The sequence below is a fragment of the Rhipicephalus microplus genome, chromosome 3, assembly GCF_043290135.1.
Source record: "Rhipicephalus microplus isolate Deutch F79 chromosome 3, USDA_Rmic, whole genome shotgun sequence".
Taxonomy (NCBI): Eukaryota; Metazoa; Arthropoda; class Arachnida; order Ixodida; family Ixodidae; genus Rhipicephalus; species Rhipicephalus microplus.
In genome coordinates, this window is record NC_134702.1 from 41,305,506 (window position 1) to 41,325,152 (window position 19,647).

A 19,647-nucleotide genomic window follows, 5' to 3' on the forward strand; every position below is an offset into this window, starting at 1 on the left:
CAAAACAACGAAACGATGGCGGGAACTGTGCACGCTCTCTCAGCCAAGAAGAGAGGCAATGAGTAGTATGCATACTTAGACGGAAACAAGAAACAGATATTGGTTACGCAAGAGGCCGACACCGCGGCACGTCGACGCGCCGGTCGACTGACGTCGGCTTGGCGTCTTTAACGCAGCGAGAAGGAAGTATCAATGGAATCGGAGGCAACGGGTAATCGATCGTGCACAGTTGCCATTGTGCGATCCTGTGAGACACTGTGTATAGGATCCTAAAGTACACTTCTCCTGCGCATACTTTGCGGTGAAGGCCTGGAAGTATAGGACCGACGGAAACAGCCCTTCCTTTTGGAAGCAAGCATGCAAAGACGGACACGTACGTTATATTTATTTTAGCTTGTCTCTGGCGGTTTTCTGAAGAAGCAGCAACATGAACGCTAGACGCGTCATAAGGGGTCCGAACATGTCCTCGCTTCATCGAGAACGGCATTTTGTTGTATAGGGCTGTCAGAGGGAAACGCTCCTTCTCATCGTGATCTGTTTGTATCCAGAAGCACGGTGAAAGCAGCGAATCGCATTACAGGATATCGTATTTCACGTCCGTAAACACTGACGGAGAACTTTTCGACGCAATGCCAACTCGAGTGCGACCTCCCGGAAATTATCATTGTCTCACTCGTTTTTCCTTAAACTGGAAATGATTAAAATGAAAATAAAATTACGCACCGATCCACTGCAGCTTACGTGACTGAAATTGAGTAGTCTTTATTTCATTTTGGTCTTCCATGTTCTCGGCTATATTACGAATCTGCTAGCCACAAAACACTTGCGCGCCTTTCTGGCTCTGTCCCTCTCAACTTCCATGTAGCTGTAGTGGATGTATAGTTGAGTCGGCTTGGTACATCAGACTTCAAATAAAAACAGCGCGAAAGACAGGGGACTGGTGACTTCTATCCACTTACTCCAATTATTGGCGTTCTCTGATAACGAATCAGCACCAACTACCTCCTCATTAATAACTTGTCAATTTTCATCTGGGGCACGTTCATTATTACTTTTACGATGCAGGTCAGATAAGTGCTTTCGAATAAAGCGTTCGATGCTCTAACCACTGAGCTACCACAGCGGCCTTCAGATAAGTTCTTGGCCATCAGTTTAAGCTGTTACATTGTTCAAGCTTGTCTCTCTTTCATTCTCTGCTTTTCCCAATCTATTTTTTTAATGCCCTAATCCCTGCCCAGAGAAGGGTTGCAAAACAGAACTATGTCTTTGTTTAATCTCTTCGTCTCTCCTTGATCTCTCTCTCTCTCTCTCTAAAGGACTCTCCTCTAAAGGTTTCAGAGGGGTAGTATTCAAGTAAATGAGAGTTAACACACCCACAGCTTCGAAAGCCTCAAGATCGAGCAGTTTAAGCAAAAATCACGTAACTGAGAGCTTCGAACAGTAGATCACATGAGCTATAGCTTTTTTTTTTGTCATTTCGTTTGAACAAGTAAAGCCAGTACGAGCGCTAATACCTCACTATACAGTCGTTTTATTGCTAATTTTTCTCTGAAGGTGCTAAATATTTGTATTGCCAGCATCTGAATACTGTGCACTTTTGAAACCGCATACGAGAGGCGTAAAGAGAGTTCGATGAACTTTGGTTCACTACTTCATCGATATGCTCTCCGTAGCACTGTTGGCCCAAATGCATGATACATGATGAGGACGCGCACAGCTTCGAACACAATCGCACTCGCAGTGGAGACAAACACGTCCGGAAAACGCGTGCTGCCATCTCACCACTTTATCACTTATCCTTATCTGTCGATGGTACTGGCCCCTTTTGATGATATCTCTCACTTGACAAAAAAAAGAAAAAAAAAGGAAGCAACAGATAACCACTCGCTTTGACGCAATCTGCGTCAGACTAAGCGTGTTCAAAGCAGAAAAAATGCTTGCGATGCGATGGAAGCGCGTGAAAAATGTGACGCCGTAAGCAGTGACTCTTGCGCACTGAACCCAGGCGTTTTAAAAACAATAGACGTGGTATAGTTCCGGCAGTAGCTTGTATCCAATAATGAAGACGATGTGGTGAGTTACCGATTGGCTCATTATCGCCGTGTTTCTATCTGTACGTAAACAAGAACTTCATCTCTCCCGTACGCTAGCTATCGCTGCATGATCAAATGCCGGCATCGACCTTTTTTTTTAACGAGCATATGATTGCAAGTTCGACCAATAAGCTCAAAATCTTGATAGGCTGCAGATGTCATTTCATCCGCAGCGCCACACAGGCCCATTTCATTCGCGTCCACTTGATTTTTCCTCTCCAGACAGAAATAACCGACCGTCTGCGTCATCGTCAAGGTAGGATTTCATGTAATTTATGACTGTACTTACCTAAAATCGATCAATAGAAACAACGCCCCGATCACTGATTTATATAGATGTGGGGTTTAACGTCCCAAAACCACCATATGATTATGAGAGACGCCGCAGTGGAGGGCTCCGGAAATTTCGACCACCTGGGGTTCTTTAACGTGCATCCAAATCTGATGAGCACACGGGCCAAAAACATTTCCGCCTCCATCGGAAATTCAGTCACCGCAACCGGGATTCGATCCCGCGACCTGTTAGTCAGCAGCCGAGTACCTTAGCCACTAGACTACCGCGGCAGGGCCGTCCCGATAATTGGAAATGAAGGATTGTCGCACTAAATTCGGCCTGTGTGCACCTTAACTTACGTATGGCAAAAACGGAAGCCTTTTCTGAAGTTTCCCGAATGTGTTCCATAGACCCTTTCAAGTTCTACAAACACAGGCCTTGATCACACATGGTTTTGTCAGCCGATGTGCCTTATTAGCACCAGTGGACAAGAGCTTTAGAAACTAGCTCGCTGATTTTCTATAGTTTCTTTCTCATGTTTGGCAAAATATATTTAAATAAATGTTCTTTTGAACAACATAAAAATGATTGAACATTCGCTTGTAATTTACGCACGTTTCTTTTATGTGAAAAACGAAACTTTCTTACCCTTGAAAAGAAATTGAAACTTCAGTTTCGCCGTTAGGAGCTGGTAAACGAGGTGAGCGAAAGTTTTTTGGGGTACAACACTTGTGATCTTGAGACCGTCTATACTTACGGCGATATCCATCACCGCCCCTGGCGTCCACATTCAGATGGTGTAATATTGAATAACCTGTTAGATGCACCCACTCTTGAAACCTACAACAGAGGAATGTTTCCATCGCCCCGCCGTGGTGGTCTAGTGGGTACTCGGATGCTGACCCGCAGGTCACGGGATGGAATCCCGGCTGTGGCAGCTGCATTTTCCATGGAGGCGAAAAAAATGTTTCTCAGATTTAGGTGCACGTTAAGGAACCCCAGGTGATCAAAATTTCTGGAGCCCTCCACTACGGCGTCTCTCATGATATTATGGTAGTCTTGGGACCTTAAACCCCATATATCAATCAGAAATGTTCCAATCGCTGCTTGCCATTTTTCATCTAAAGCTTATTATTGCCTTAGTCTTTTATGCCTGTTCTTGAAGTCTTTCATAAGGCTGTCATGTCATGTCGTGTCGTGTCGTGTCGTGTCGTGACGTGACGTGACGTGACGTTACGTTACGTTACGTTACGTGACGTTACGTGACGTTACGTGACGTTACGTGACGTTACGTTACGTTACGTTACGTTATGTAAGACTGTACTGGACCACAAAACGGCATACTGTTCTCTCATATTAGGTATTCCGTATCGCACGCATTTTTCCTAAACGCAAGCCATTCGCACTGCACTTTGTCTGGAACATGGGTTGGCAAGAATTCGTTGAGATCACTCAGATTCACTCATGAAATAAATTTGGCACTTTGGACACACTCGGACCCACGAACATTGTCTTCAACCCGACTCACACCAAGTGAAACTCACCAAGATGTTACTCACCCACACTCACTCAAATTCAGACTCACGACCCGACCTTAGTCTGGGCGAGTCGACTCAAGAGTGCGTTCATTGACCTAAGGTCTATAGAAAGTTGTTTCAGGAACAGCAGAACAAGGCTCTCCATGGTATTGTACGTAATAACCTGAATGGTTTACCTTTCGTCTTGTGCCACAAAGCAATATTAAGCTATGAAGCCCTGTATTCCTTTTTTTTGTTTTTTTTCTGAATGGGGCTTCCTGTCGACGTAAGGCTATAGCGCGGAAGTTCCAAAGAAATAAATAAATAACATTTAAGAAGCGTAGGGATGGTTCTGGTTAACCGTTGCGTGAATTGTATACGAAACTTAATGAGGATTAAATTCAGGACAGAGAACCCCTAGAAGTGCATTAATAGCAACAACAACAACAACAACAACAACAACAACAACAACAACAACAACAACAACAACAACAACAACAACAACAACAACAACAACAACAACAACAACAACAACAACAATAATAATAATAATAATAATAATAATAATAATAATAATAATAATAATGGTATAGTAATAATTGTTGGGCTTGAAAATCCCAACACTACGAGACCATTTACAGCGACGCAGTATATGAAGGGCTCCGGAAATGTCGATCTCTTGGAGTTTTCAAACGTGCACCTAAATCTAAGTACACGCACCTCAAGCATTTCCGATTCAATTGAAATTTTGAGCGCCACGGCGGTGATTCGGGACCGCTATACCTGTGGGTCAGCATTCGAGAACCACTGTACCACTAGACCACCGTGGAAGGCAGAAAGGTGCCGATGCGGGCCAGGGGTCGCATACTTTAACAACTCAAGATAGGGGCGCAAATTGTACGTCATACTTTTACTGAGATGGACGTGCCCTTTCCTTGTTTTAAGAGCAGGTTTACGGCCTGATGTTGCGTTCCAAGAACAGTTTATTTCCCATCGGCACTCTCGGAAAAATTGGCATCAAAGGCAGGCTATCGTAAGACGCATACCATCACTTTATTTTTGTTTTCCTTTTCATCCATAGCGAAACATGTTGCCTTTCAGACTCGGCAAACGGGGGGGGGAGGGGGGAGGGGGGTCATCTTCGCCTGTGGGTCCACTGTAAGTGAACATCACAAAGTGGAGTTTTGCGGTTGCGTAGCACCCATGTGCTGGGCAGGGAAGGAGTATGCTTACAGCGTATCGTGTATAATTAGGATTATTTAGCCGCTGTTTAAATTACAGAATTCCTGTAACCCGACTGCGTATAGAGCTAAATGAAGACGGGGCTTGGGATGTAACATCGCACACAACAGTAGACTAAAGTAGTGTACCTTCGTCACGATTGAGGGTAACAGTGACGTCACTCACTGGAGCAGTGGTCGATGGAGCAGTGGTCTTAGCAGACGTGTTCTACGAGCAAGATTGCAGAAAACTCTCAACTCGATCGAAAAATTCCTACTCGAACGAGGTCCAACGATGTCACCAGAAAAGTGTGCCGCCGTTGCTTTTACGAGGCGCGATGTCTCACGCCACACATTAAAGGTAGCCCATTCTCCCATTCTGTACGTGACAAATCATAAGTTTCTGATAGTGACAATCGACCGGCTGATTAAGTGGATTCCCCACGTTCGGATATTAAAGGAAAAAGTTGCGTCATACGCGAGCATCTTTCGCTTGTTATCAGAAAATGCCGATGGCTGTTCCGTTAATGTTATGTTACGAATGTATACCGCTCTCTGCGAAGGTCTTCTACGTTACAGCCTTCCTGCGATACATGGAATTTCTCGAACCAACATACAAGCGCTGACTGAAGCTCAAGCAAAGGCCCTAAGGGTGTGCCTTGGCCTACCAAAGAACACATCAAGCATCAGAACCCTTGCTGAAAGTAGGCGCCTTTTATCTCCTGTTCTTCTGCAGCAGGCCCCGCCACGGTGGCCTAGTGGCCTTTAAGGTACTCGGCTGCTGACCCGCAGGTCGCGGGATCAAATCCCGGCTGTGGCGACTGAATTTCCGATGGAGGCGGAAATGTTGTAGGCCCGTGTGCTCAGATTTGGGTGCACGTTAAAGAACCCCATGCGGTCGAAAAGCAAGTACCGTGTCACTGTGATAAGTCAGAGGGCGCGGATTTGAATATCCGCCAGGGCAGTCGCATTTTGTTGGAAGTGAAATACTAAACAATAATTGCACTTTGATTTTGGAGCTATTTTCGGGAACTTTTATAGGTCAAAATTATTCCGAAGATCCTCGCTAGGGCGTGCTTCATAACCATATCTTGGTGTTAGCACTTGAAACCCGTAATTGTCGTAAGGCATATTACAGTAAAAAATTGGTCTCTGCGAACGTGCACGACTATAAACACCTTAGGGACGTAGTCAGAAATCTTGGTACACATGCTCAACCATACTTTATGTATCTACACTGCCTGTATATGTGCCTGGTGCCCCACCGCGGTGGTCTAGTGGCTAAGGTACTCGGCTGCTGACCCGCAGGGCGCGGGTTCGAATCCCGGCTACGGCGGCTGCATTTCCGATGGAGGCGGAAATGTTGTAGGCCCGTGTGCTCAGATTTGGGTGCACGTTAAAAAACCCCAGGTGGTCTAAATTTCCGGAGCCCTCCACTACGGCGTCTCTCATAATCATATAGTGGTTTTGGGACGTTAAACCCCACATACCAACCTGTTTATGTGCGTGCGTTTATATATGCAAATAAAAAATAAAAATATTTCAGGCAAGAATAAACCACCCAACCTCCCCCCCTCTGTGGCCGTGACACTGTATCGCGTGTCCTCGAACAACTTCATACATGACGTCACGCACGTACGCCAACAAGGCACGTCGGCTTACTGTAACACTATGATAACGGCGGCATTGTTCGGAAAGATAACTCCGCTCTACAAGTTCTGTTGATGTGCCCCGGCTTGCCCACGTGGGGGTGCGTGAGTGCACGGGCATCCGTCACCTAAACTACGCGTGCGATTTTTCACGCGCCGTCGATTGCCCGTCGGCGCCACCAGGGTCGCTGCCGACGCACGAGTGCCCGTGACCGTCGCAGGGCCGCAAGCACTCCCTCGGTCACACCGGCCCTTACACTATACGTCATACTCGGCGGGGAATATCCGTCCGGGCGCACGGCTTCCGCCTCCGTCCTTTCGTTTTCTTTATTTTCTTCTCCTGCGCGTTTTTTCTCTTTGTCCGTATACCACGAGTGGCGCGTAACTTGGCGTGTGCTATAAGCAACGAGAAAAGGTCGACGAAGCGTCCCTGTCTGTCAGCGGGGAACAAGGTCGCAGTTTGGACGTCACGTTGCGCGGCATTCGCGTAGAAAACCAACAAACAAACAAAAACGCCCAAAGCGGAATGGCTGCTGCTGCTGCTGCTGCTGCTGCTGCTGCTGCTGCTGCTGCTGCTGCTGCTGCTGCTGCTGCTGCTGCTGCTGCTGCTGCTGCTGAAGAAGAAGAAGAAGAAGAAGAAGAAGAAGAAGAAGAAGAAGAAGAAGAAGAAGAAGAAGAAGAAGAAGAAGAAGAAGAAGAAGAAGAAGAAGAAGAAGAAGAAGAAGAAGAAGAAGAATGGCTAAGGTACTCGACTGCAGGTCGCGGGATCAAATCCCGATTGCGGCGGCTGCATTTCCGATGGAGGCGGAAATATTGTAAGCCCGGGTGCTCAGATTTCAGCGCACGTTAAAGAACCCGTTAAAGACGGCGTAGTGGTTAAAGCATCCACCTCGCATGCAAAAGGTCCATGTTTAAAATCCCGGTGCCGCGCAGTTCCCAACTGGATTTAAAAAAAAAAATCCGCGTGGTGATGGAACTGCATTACGAGGCCTGGAGTGCGGCCTCACCGCTAACCACCACCGCGAACACACTCCCTCACCAGAGAAGGATTGGCCACCCTGTTGCAGTATCTGGCTACTACCTCCCACATGCATACGTCAAATAACTCACGGCCCTCAGTCCCCAGCAGCTGCGAAGCAACTGACCACGGCGGCGGTCAGATCTGCAACGCAGCAGAGGGTGCTAAGAATCTCTGGATCCGGACAGGCCGCCATTGGAACCTGAACTTGGCAACGTTTAACGCTAGATCCTTATCTAGTGAGGGAAGTCTAGCTGTACTATTCGAGGAGCTAGAGGGTGTTAAATGGGATATAATAGGGCTCATTGAGGTTAGGAGGACAGATGAGGCCTATACGGTGCTACAGAATGGGCACGTCCTTTGCTATCGGGGCTAGGCTGACAGAAGAGAACTAGGAGTGGGGTTCCTAATTCACAGAAACATAGCTGGAAACATAGAGGAATACTATAGCATTAATTAAAGGGTGGTAGGTATCGTAATTAAACTGAATAAGAGATACAAGATGAAGGTGGTACAGGCTTACGCGCCTACATCCAGCCATGATGACGTTTCAGTTGAAAGCTTCTATGAAGACGTGGAATCGGCAATGAGTAAGGTAAAAACACAGTATACAATACTGATGGTATAGACTTTAATGCAAAGGTAGAGAAGAAGCAGGCTGGAGACCAGGCAGTAGGAGATTATGGAATCGGTACTAGAAACGCCAGAGGAGAGATACTAGTAGAATTCGCAGACCGCAATAATTTACGAATTTTGAATACCTTCTACCGAAAACAAGGAAACCGCAAGTGGACATGGAGGAGCCCCAATGCCGAAAATAAGCACGAAATAGACTTTATAATGAGTGCACACCCAGGCATCGTGCAGGATGTGGAAGTGGTTGGCAAGGTACGATGCAGTGACCATAGAATGGTATGGTCTCGAATTCGCCTAGACTTGAGAAAGGAACGACAGAAACTGATGCGCAAGAAGCCAATCAATGAGCTAGCACTGAGAGGCAAAGTACAGGAATTCAGAGTCTCGCTTAAGAACAGGTACTCGGCTCTTAGTGAGGAAACCAACCTTAGCATAGATACAATGAATGACAATCTGACGAGTATCATTATGGAGTGTGCAGTGGAAGTTGGAGGCAGGGTAGTTAGACAGGACACTGGCAAGCTTTCCCAGGAAACGAAGAATCTCATTAAGAAGCGTCAAATCATGAAAGTCTCAAGTACAACAGACAAAATAGAACTGGCAGAGCTTTCGAAGTTGATTAATAGGCGTAAGGTATCCGACGTAAGAAGGTATAACATGGAGTAAATTGAACACGCTCTGAAAAACGGAGGAAGCGTCAAAGCAGTGAAGAGGAAACTTGGGATAGGCAAAAATCGGATGTATGCACTAAGGGACAAAGAAGGCAAAATAACCACCAATATGGATAGGATAGTTAAAATAGTGGAGGAGTTTTACAGAGATCTGTACAGTAGCCGAGACAACCACGACTTTAATACTATAAGAACTAGCAGTAACCCAGATGACACCCCACCAGTGATGATAGAAGAAGTCAAAAAAGCTTCGGAGATCATGCAAAGAGGAAAAGCTGCTGGTTAGAATCAGGTAACATCAGATCTGCTGAAAGATGGAGGACAGATTGTGTTAGAAAAACTAGCCACCTTGTTTACGAGGTGTCTCCTGACGGGAAGAGTACCATAGTCTTGGAAGAACGCTTACATCATCTTAATACATAAGAAAGGAGATGACAAGGACTTAAAGAATTACAGGCCGATTAGCTTGCTCTTTGTAGTATACAAGCTATATACAAAGGTAATTGCTAACAGAATTAAGACAATATTAAAACTCAATCAACCAAAGGAGCAAGCAGGATTTCGAACAGGCTACTCAACAATTGACCACATTCATACTATCAATCAGGTAATAGAGAAACGCTCAGAATATAACTAACCACTATACATAGCCTTCATAGATTACGAGAAGGCATTTGGTTCAATAGAAATATCAGCCGTCATGCAGACACTGCGGAATCAGGGCGTCGATGAAGTATATATAAACATCCTGGAAGAAATATACAGGGGATCAACTGCTACCATAGTGCTTCATAAAGAAAGCAACAGAATACCAATCAAGAAGGGTGTAAGGCAGGGGGATACAATCTCCCCAATGCTATTTACCGCGTGCTTACAGGAGGTTTTCAGAAGCCTAGAATGGGAACAGTTAGGGATAAGAGTTAATGGAGAGTACCTTAGTAACCTGCGCTTCGCCGATGACATTGCATTGCAGAGTAACTCAGGGGACGAATTACAACTCATGATTACGGAGTTAGACAAGGAGAGCAGAAAGGTAGGTCTTAAAATGAATCAGCAGAAAACGAAAGTAATGTACAACAACCTCGGAAAAGAGCAGCGCTTCGAGATAGGTAATAGTGCACTTCAAGTTGTAAAAGACTATGTCTACTTAGGGCAGGTAATAACCGCGGAGCCGAACCACGAGATTGAAGTAACTAGAAGAATAAGAATGGGGTGGAGAACATTTGGCAAGCACTCGCAAATTATGACAGGTAGATTGCCACTATCCCTCAAGAGGAAGGTATATAACAGCTTTATCTTGCCGGTACTTAGCTACGGAGCAGAAACCTGGAGACTTACAAAGAGGGTTCAGCCTAAATTGAGGACGACGCAGCGAGCAATGGAAAGAAAATTGTAGGTGTAACCTTAAGAGACAAGAAGAGAGCAGAGTGGATTAGGGAACAAACGGGGGTTAAGGATATCATAGCTGAAATCAAAAAGAAGAAATGGACATGGGCCGGGCATGTAGCGCGTAGACAGGATAACCACTGGTCGTTAAGGGTAACTAAATGGATTCCCAGAGAAGGAAAGCGGGTTAGGGGGAGACAGAAGGTTAGGTGGACAGATGAGATTAAGAAGTTTGCGGGTATATATTGGCAGCAGCAAGCACAGGACCGGGTTAACAGTCGGAACATGGGAGAGGCCTTTGTCCTGCAGTGGACGTAGTCAGGCTGATGATGATGATGATAAAAAAACCCCAGGTGGTCGAAATTTCCGGAGCCCTCCACTACAGCGTCTCTCATAATCATATGGTGGTTTTGGGACGTTAAACCTCACAAATCAATGTGTTTAACGTCGCGAAACTACGATATGATTTATAACAGATGCCGTAGTGGAGGACTCTGAAAATCGAGGCAACTCGGGGTTCCTTCACTTAAATCTAAGCACCCACACGGGTCTCAACCATTTTCGCCTCTGTCGAAGATGAGACCGCCATTCCTGGGATTCGATCACGCGACCTGCAACAGGTCCTTACGCGAGCGCCATTATCATTAGACCGATGTGTCGGGTTGTCTACACAGATAACGACTGTACATGATTTCTATCAAATGAAAGACGAAACTGTTGCAGGCATCATTCATTCTCCCTCCTCCTTGCCCCCCCCCCCCCTTGCTTCCGCGTGGTGCTCCGTGCTTCCAATGAAAATTGATTCCCACAACGCATGGGGTCAAGCGGTAATGTTTCTCTTTCGTCTGACTATTTCTAATACACTTCCTCACCCTACGCGATCACTCTATCGCCTTCGAAATAATCAATGCATTATTTATAAGGCGTAGGGGGGGGGGGACAAACACGTTCGCACGCCACCTGTGTCATTACCTCACAGGGAGTTGGCCTTTTTTTAATGGCCACATTTAATCCAATTCAAAATAAGGGTTTCATGCTCTATAATGAATTTTATCAGGAATTTGCTTGACTGGTTCAAACATTGAATGCGATTCACGTATTCTGTATATTTACAGAAATAAGCTGCAGCTGACCACCAGTCGTAAGCGTTTTTCTTGTCTATTCTTTTTTTTTCTTCCTTTCAGGCTCAAAACATGGGCCGCTTTCTTTTAGCAATGCTATCGATGTTAATCGCTGCAAGAAGCAATGCACTTGTGCACGCATCGATAAGATTAGCATGTTTCAATGAACTGTCATTCTTTTCATATAGCAGTAATCTATGCCACGCCGCTTCACAATTCTCGCTATTTCGCCAGCAATGCAAAAAGCAGTGATGTTATCTGTGACAATCTACGACCTTATATGGCACGCTTCTGTTCGTGATAGATTGATATTGGGTTTAACGTCCCAAAACCACCATATGATTATGAAAGACGCCGTAGTGGAGGGCTCCAGACATTTCGACTACCTGGGGTTCTTTAACGTGCACCCAAATCTGAGCCCACGGGCCTACACCAGTTTCGCCTACATCGAAAATGCAGCCGCTGTCATCGGGATTCGATCGCGCAACCTGCGGGACGCTTCTGTTCAGCTCGTTGTTTAAGTGACACTAGCACCATAGTGAGTACCACCAAGCGGCACAGCGTAGGTTACTGCGCCAGTTACGCGGACTAACCAATGACAGTGACAAAGTAGCGAAACTTACACAACTACGCCAACCTTCGTGCATATAAAGACCTCTGGTGTCGGGGCTCTCCGCAATGTATATAGCGTAGTTCTATCACTCCTGGCAAGTACGCATGGGCGTTTTCGAAAGAAATACACTTTATAGTGCGCAGAGAATGTTTTCAAGAAGAAGACAGATAGGACAGAACGCTGTGTCCTATCTTTATTCTTCCTAAACACGTTCCCCGTGCACTAAGAAAATGCATTTCTTTCAAAAATGCATTACCAACCAGCCCAAGTAGCCACTCTATTGGAGCAATGGCAATCACAGACAACACCACATGCAGGACACTCACCATGGAAGTACGGTACAGGGTATACACGTCGTGTCGGCTGCAGCGTCCGCGGTGGGCACAACGGCGAATGCATCGGGCCATGAAGTCAGTCGGCCCACGACGCACCGGTCTAGCTCCCGCGTGGGGCGTCCTGGTAGCCCAGTTCGGTCATTCCGAGGTGCGATGATCATGGACAATAGAACGCGTAACCGCCGTCACTGCTTGCAACAGCACTCCCCAGAGAAGGGAGAATGCAAGCGCTTCTTCTTCGCCTCGCGTCCCGCGCAGAGCGGTTGGTCGCTGCACACACGGCGTTTAGCGCGCGAACGCGATTTCCGCACCTCGAAGGCGGATGCTTCCCGGGAGAGCGCCATTGGTACATTAGGTGGTGTCTGGCCACCGTGATTAGATCCAGCAACGCTTCGTTGCTGCAGGTAATATAGGTTATTCTATTGGGTCCACTCGTACGAGGGAGGGAGGGAGGGTAATTAGAGAAAGTGGTTTGGCAGCTAGAATATCGCCGCTGATTGGATGCAGAACATAGGCTATTGTCGCCATTTTGTGGGATGTTACAAAAAAAATATCGGTTGCAGCCATTCGCACACACACACACAAAAACATACAAAGGCCCTGAAGGTTTGACCTAAGACGACTACAAGTTGAAAGCCATTTCGTTTTTTGTTTTTTCTTAGTCGGTACGTATCCATCCTACCCGAAAGCTTGCTGCATCTAAGGTGGCTGTCCACTGTCTCCGACGTGACGTAGCTGGCAGTGTGTGTGTGTGTGGGGGGGGGGGGGGGGGAGCGCACAGAGAACAAAATGACACTATAGATCACATCGGCCCTGCCCGAGCCCCATGCACACGAATGTGCCCCCCTCTCCGAAAAATGAAGCTACAATGTCGTGTGGTAACGTCATGGTGTTACGCCACGTGACGCCATAATGACCTCATAATGACGTCACAAATCTTGATCTTATGTGACGTGATGTGTTGACGTCATCACGGGATTTTTTTCGGGCATAACTCGTGTTGACGCCGCCGACGCAGGACGCGGTCAGTTTTCGCGTTTGACGATGCATTTCAGGTTTTTGCCCTGAAAAGGAAGCCTCTGTAGCAATTGGTGTAATTCTAAACCCTGTGCTATATGCAGCTCCTCTACTGTGAAACCTGGGGAAGGGCGTAGCGTGGGCACCCAGCAATTTCCGTTCGTATGGTTCCCTCTGCTCCGTTTACCAAACCCTCGATGACGTCAGGTTGAGGTAAGCATGTAGGGTTTCCTCAGAACGAGTAAAATCTTGTTGGGGAGATTCGAAAACTCGGGGGTGCTACATGCACGCTCTCTTTTGCCGCGCCTTATCAACTTCCTGCTTGTTAAGGCAGTCGAGATATAAGTGTTCCCTGCAGCAAGTTCAGTTAGGTTGTTACCGTGCTCAAGTAACAAACAGAATCATTCTTGCTTGAGCTCGTTCGTTGCGCACAGCTAAGAGGGTTGCCGCCAACTACTTGGGCGTGGACATAAAGACAGACGACGCACCACCTGCAGGAAAAGGTCAAACTTCTGTTTTAAGCGCCTCCGGTTTGCCGAGAGGTTCCCGGTCAGTTGCAAGGGCGGTGGAGTGCCTTCAAAAGTTCCATCGTCGTCGCTGGGACCCCACTTCCGAGACCATGTAACGTGACGCGCGTCCGACAAAGATCATAGGCAACTGCATGCTGACGGGAACAAGAAGCAGTGCAAAGTTTATCGGCGCGCCTTCATATAGGTGTTGGGGGTGGGTCAGTCTTAGTAACAAACAGAAATCACGCTATCACTCTTATATGATAACAGCTAACACACTGCGAGTATAAGGCCGACAGCGCATACACAAGAGAGAATGTGGCATCTTAAGAAAGAATCCCTACTGGACATCTTGCATTTCACACTCACCACTGCACTGTCAAACTGCTGCTCGAGCCTTCACCAACAGAGCGATGGCCGGCACAGATTTTGAACCGCTTTATAGTCGTGACATATTTTTCAAACAAAGGGAACAACGAAGAGAATATGACATTCCGCATAAATATTTCGATAGCAAACAAAGCAGGGGTCGGAGACGCATGCAAACCAATAGGTTTCAAAATTTGTACCATCTAAGTAGAATATATCCTACCCAATTTAGAGGAATATGTCCATGGTGTTCAGATACACCGACACTCATCCACATAACACTGGCGTGCACCAAAAGGCCCACGCACATAGACAGTACACACGTTACTAACCATCCACACATGCTACACAGGCAGTCAGTGGGAGGCATGTCTTGCGGACGAAGCCAAGCAGAGCCAAATAGCTTTGCTTGACCAGGTCCAGCGAGCCGCTCGTTCCAGTGGAGCCCTGGTCTGAGGGCCCGACCACAACTGCCTGCATTTACCTTCTTTTTTCTCTGAATAAAGGGTCTTTCTCTTTCTCCTCCTGTAGAACTGCTGTTCTTCGTGAGACACCAACAACTTATGGGACGAGGACAGAAAGAGAGACGGCACACTGCTGGACAAGGAATCGAATATTTATTGAATCTCCTTTTTTATAGTTCTAGCAGTTGTTAGCGAATGCATATCTCACTGATAGATTGTTTGTTTGTGCTCACAAATCTTTTTTTTTCTATCAGCAGTGTGGATGGAGTGCTGGCGCATGATTGTCCACTTTCAAGCATTGAGATTGTCAATTTCAAGTGTTAGCTTGACATTGTTTCTTGCTAAAATCTTGACATGCTGTTTGACAGTGCACTGGCGAGCGTGAAATGCAAAATGTACCGCAATGGTTCTTTCTAAAGATGCCGCATGCTCTCTTGTCATGTGAATGAGGCGTATGTCTATTTGCCCACTGTGTCTTTGGCAGCATGATAACGACTTACCTTTGTAGACTTACTCATATGAAGTGCAACAAGGATGATGGCCATAAACTCACATCGGTTGCAGCAGGAACTCATGACCGGCAGCCTGAAGAAGTTTCGCAGCACTAACAACGTATCGAACCAACGAAGTAATTCCGCATGCCGTTTACTTCCCAAAAGCCACTTTTTGTTTGAAAGATATCCACACCTTGCTACCACTCGTATCATACGAACTACCCAAGCACAAAATAGTGTTCAAGGTCGCAACGTCATTCGGATCGGGCAAATGTCCCCGACGAAATCAAAAGAGGACGTCCGTCAATCTACCTATATCTAGTGTTAGCTGCCGGCCTAACCGTGAGCCAACGTTTTTAGATGAAGCTATGTGCGTCGCCACACCATCGACGCGGCCCGTCCTCTCACATTTCACTACGACGGACACCCGACATGTGGCCGCAGCTCACCCAAACACTAACCGGGCTTAATTTTACAATGCATCTAAACCTCACGCAATTTTTTTTTCAAGACGCCTAGCGAGCACGAATTCAACAAACTCAACTCACGGATAGACAAAGCTACGTACCAGCCTCGTGAGCTCGAGGACTTTCTATTTTACTTTTTGACAGATGACCAAGAACTTCGTGAAGAGAGGTGGTTCCATTGGTTTTCGGAGAATAGTCCGCCATGAATCGGAGTCCTTTGGCCAGGCGACGCCAACAGACCGTGAACGCGCACTACGAAAAACCAGTCCAAGGCAAGCATGACTTGCAAGTTGTAAGTTCGCGCTTTTCGGCTTCACCGGAGAGCCATTAGTGTTAGGCCTATATGTTAACGTTGTTGAACGTGGCGAGGTTTCGAGGAATTGATTCGCCGAGCATGGCATCTATTCCCGAAGCTCGCATGGAGCTAGGGCGAGAACTGTGGTGCAAGAAGAACTTGCGGGCAGAAATTTCCGTGGCGTGTTGGTATAGCCACTTGCACATGTCAAACAACGAGCAGTCTCTGGCAGAATCCGGACAACCTAAACAGATTATCTGCGGCAGCGTCAGAAGGCTTGCCAGGTACGAAATTTTCAGGAAGCGTTCCTCACACTTTCAACGTCTGATAGTTGAAGCCAGTTCTTCGGGAGTCCGTACTGACGACGTACGGCAACACAGGTGCAATCTCGTTGAGCGTGACCAGTCTGCGATAGCAATGCGACACAGAGATCAGCGGTCAGACAGAACAACCACGAAAGTCGAGCGAACAAAGTAAAGTGGCGGTCCCAGACACCGGAAAGATGCTCGCTGACCGCGGCGATCTTGATCCCGTGCTGCTTGGCGCATGCGCCGATATGCCCGGAACGTTTTCTTCGTTCACGCACTGGTCAGTCTCGCCTTGCGTCACTCGATCGCACACTACCGCGAAAGTGTCTTATCACCGTGATCAGTGGAACTGGCGATGTAGGAAAGAAAAGAGCAAGAAAAAAAGTCGCGTCATCATGCTGCTGCCGAACATGGAATGCTCTAGAAGTTTCTCCCGTGTTCGCCGACAACTGCGTAGTTAGCGCTGTTGCCTTCGTTTCAGCGATTTAAAACTCGGACGTTCGCGAAAGGTCTACATTAACCCCCGATTAAAAAAAAATAATATCCGTACGTGACCTTTATTACCAGCACCTTCGCGCAAAAAGTGTGTTTCTGGTTCATGAAAAAGATAATATATATTGAAATGGACTGCTGGAAAGCCATGCTCAAAGTGTCGTCCCGAACGCGAAAGCATTCGGGACAACACTCTGACCCTGGGCGTCACAGTGCGTTCTGAGTTTATTAATTTACGAATGTTTTAAGCCAAACGACCTGTTATGAGGCACGGCAGCTGTGGCTGGGTCCGGATAGATTTTGCGCGCGCAAATCCAAGTATACTAACGGAATCGAAGGAAGGAACAACGCTTGTGAAGACGACGAAGGCAGGATGACGAATTGACACGATGAATAACAACCAAGCTGTATTGAGTGTTTGTATAAGAAAATATCAAGTATGAAGGTGTCAAAGTGTTCAGAATCAACCCATAGTGTCCCACTATACGCTGTGGTTCAAAATCGCAGCGTGTGCTGTAGTTTTGATGCGCAAAAGCACTGAATTACGACGAAGATGTGGGGATATTACTGAATATCACATGATGCTTTGTCAATGTTTCATCAGCACAGCATTTAGTTTTTAAATGTAACGATAGTGGTGGCACGCTGATATTATTTTATCTCCTCCTTTTGTGATACGGAAACTCTTTTCGAGGACCTCGCATTGGCGTTGTTCTACGTGTCAGCCTAACGCTGCTTATTCAGCGAGCAAGGGTCCGCAGTTTGCGCTTTTTGCAGTGTTCACTTCTTCAAGCTCACTAACTTAACTAGACTAATTCCACACGCTACTGAAATGCATCTCTGTTTAGGAAATACATCTGTGTTTTAAATGTTGTTAACACATTATGGGGGTTAATAATAATTGTTAAGGTCTAACGTCTGAAAACCACGATATGAAAACGAGATACGCTGTAGTAGAGGGTTCCAGGAATTACCGCCTGCTGAGTTCCTTTAACTTGCACCTAAATCAAAGCACACTGCAGGCACCAAGCACTATCGCCTCCATTAAAAATGCGGTCACCTCGACCGGTGTTCGATCCCTCGGGCCAGCAGTCGAGCCCATTCACCACGAGATCGCCATGTCGGGTACATTATGAGAGCTATACCTATGCGAAAACATCGATAACAACCTATGGGGTTTCCCGTCGCAAAACCAAGATATCATTACTAGGCACGCAGCAGGGACTGAAGGGCTCCGTAAAATTTTCACTAGCTGGTGCTATACAACGTATACGCTCACATCACACTGTACACGGGCTGCAAGCATTTCGCTCGCACCAAAATGCAACCGAAGCGAAGGGATCGAACCGGCGACCTTCGGGTCAGCACCGTAACAACTTCACCACCTAGATAAACAAACAGGTCGTCGTTTGCATAAAGGCTTACCGCGTATCTTTATACTCTTATAGCTACGAGGACTTACCGTCCAATATGGGCATCTGCATTCCGTTTGCCGTGGCATTTTCGTGGCTTGAGCCAGCTGCAGCTTTAGCGATAGAACTGCAATACCGTAGACTTACTGGCAATGTAATAAACAAATGGCAGCATATCCACGGGGTGAATGATGGAGAGTGGGGCGAAGCATCCGTCCGTCCATTCTTTCTTGCTTCCGTCCGTCCATGCGTGCGTCTCTGTGACCGTCCATGCGTCCATCCGCCCGTCCGTGCGTGCGTCTGCTCGTGCGTCCACACGTTCATTGGAGCATCCATTCCTGCGTTTGTCCATGCATCCGCCCCAGAGTCCGTCCATGCGTCCATCCGTCCGTGCAGCCATTCGTGCGTCCGTCCATGCATCTGTCTGTTTGTCCGTTCGTACATCTAGTCAACACTCCAAGTACCCCCATCTCGCATCTTTTCATCATATATTCCTCATATAGAAGCACCGCCGTCCAGCGGACATTCCAAGGACTAAATGAGATGTGGCACACGCACACTTTCTTACGGCTTGCGATTCGTGTCTACTTCCCACCTTTAGCCACCTCGAGTTCATGGTATATAATAGTTCACTGTATTCATGGCACTGCGCCCCAACGCTCGCTAAACCTTTCTAAAACCAGGGAGGTTACGCCCAGCGAGTATAACCTAGCAACCCTTTATTGTCAGATGGTGCTCAATGTACATGCCAATGGCTGCTCATTGGGAATGAGAAACAGGAGAATTCGGCTTTTAGTTAATAGGCACGCTGCGAATTTTTTATTGTTCAACAACGCACAAGAGAAATCTCCCACCGGCACCACCTTGCAGGTCAAAGCGTAAGACATGTTACCTACTACGACGAGGGATGAACGGGTGCCGCTTTGAGAAGCTTCGCCTTTTAAAGAAGTTCATTTTTTCTTCTTAATTTTGCTTGGCTATGTGCATAATCAACCAGTACCGAATCTATTCTAGTCAACTATAACGTTGACACCGCATATGGCGCCGATAGTTTCCATCCCCTCGACAAGACCATATCATATCTCCTTTCTCTCTTGTGCAATGTACCCTTCAAAGTGATTGTAGGGTATACAACTGCCGCGGGCACAGAATTTCATGCTGGGTCATAACCTTGAGCCATGCTTTCTCAAAGCGGGTTCCGCAGGATATAGGTGTTCCGCAGGCCTCTACTTGGAGTTCCGGGCGTCACCGATAACTTTTTTCTTGTTACGCACTCGCCAGGCCACT

General features: G+C 46.8%; 1 protein-coding gene across 2 annotated transcripts in view; it reads left to right on the forward strand.

Annotated features, from left to right (window-relative positions):
* Positions 1 to 248: 248 nt before the first annotated feature.
* The window catches only part of LOC119175965 (NAD kinase), a 120,465-nt gene continuing 101,066 nt past the window's right edge, over positions 249 to 19,647 (forward strand). Inside the window, exon 1 of one of the 2 annotated variants that reach the window (XM_037427071.2) lies at positions 249 to 373. Coding sequence is in view for 1 of the 2 variants with exons in the window: in XM_075889326.1 (XP_075745441.1) it covers positions 2,249 to 2,349 (101 nt within the window). In the remaining variant the exon portion in view is untranslated. Of the gene's footprint in view, positions 374 to 2,207; positions 2,350 to 19,647 lie in introns of those variants that run through there. The other variant, XM_075889326.1, reaches the window with a different exon arrangement.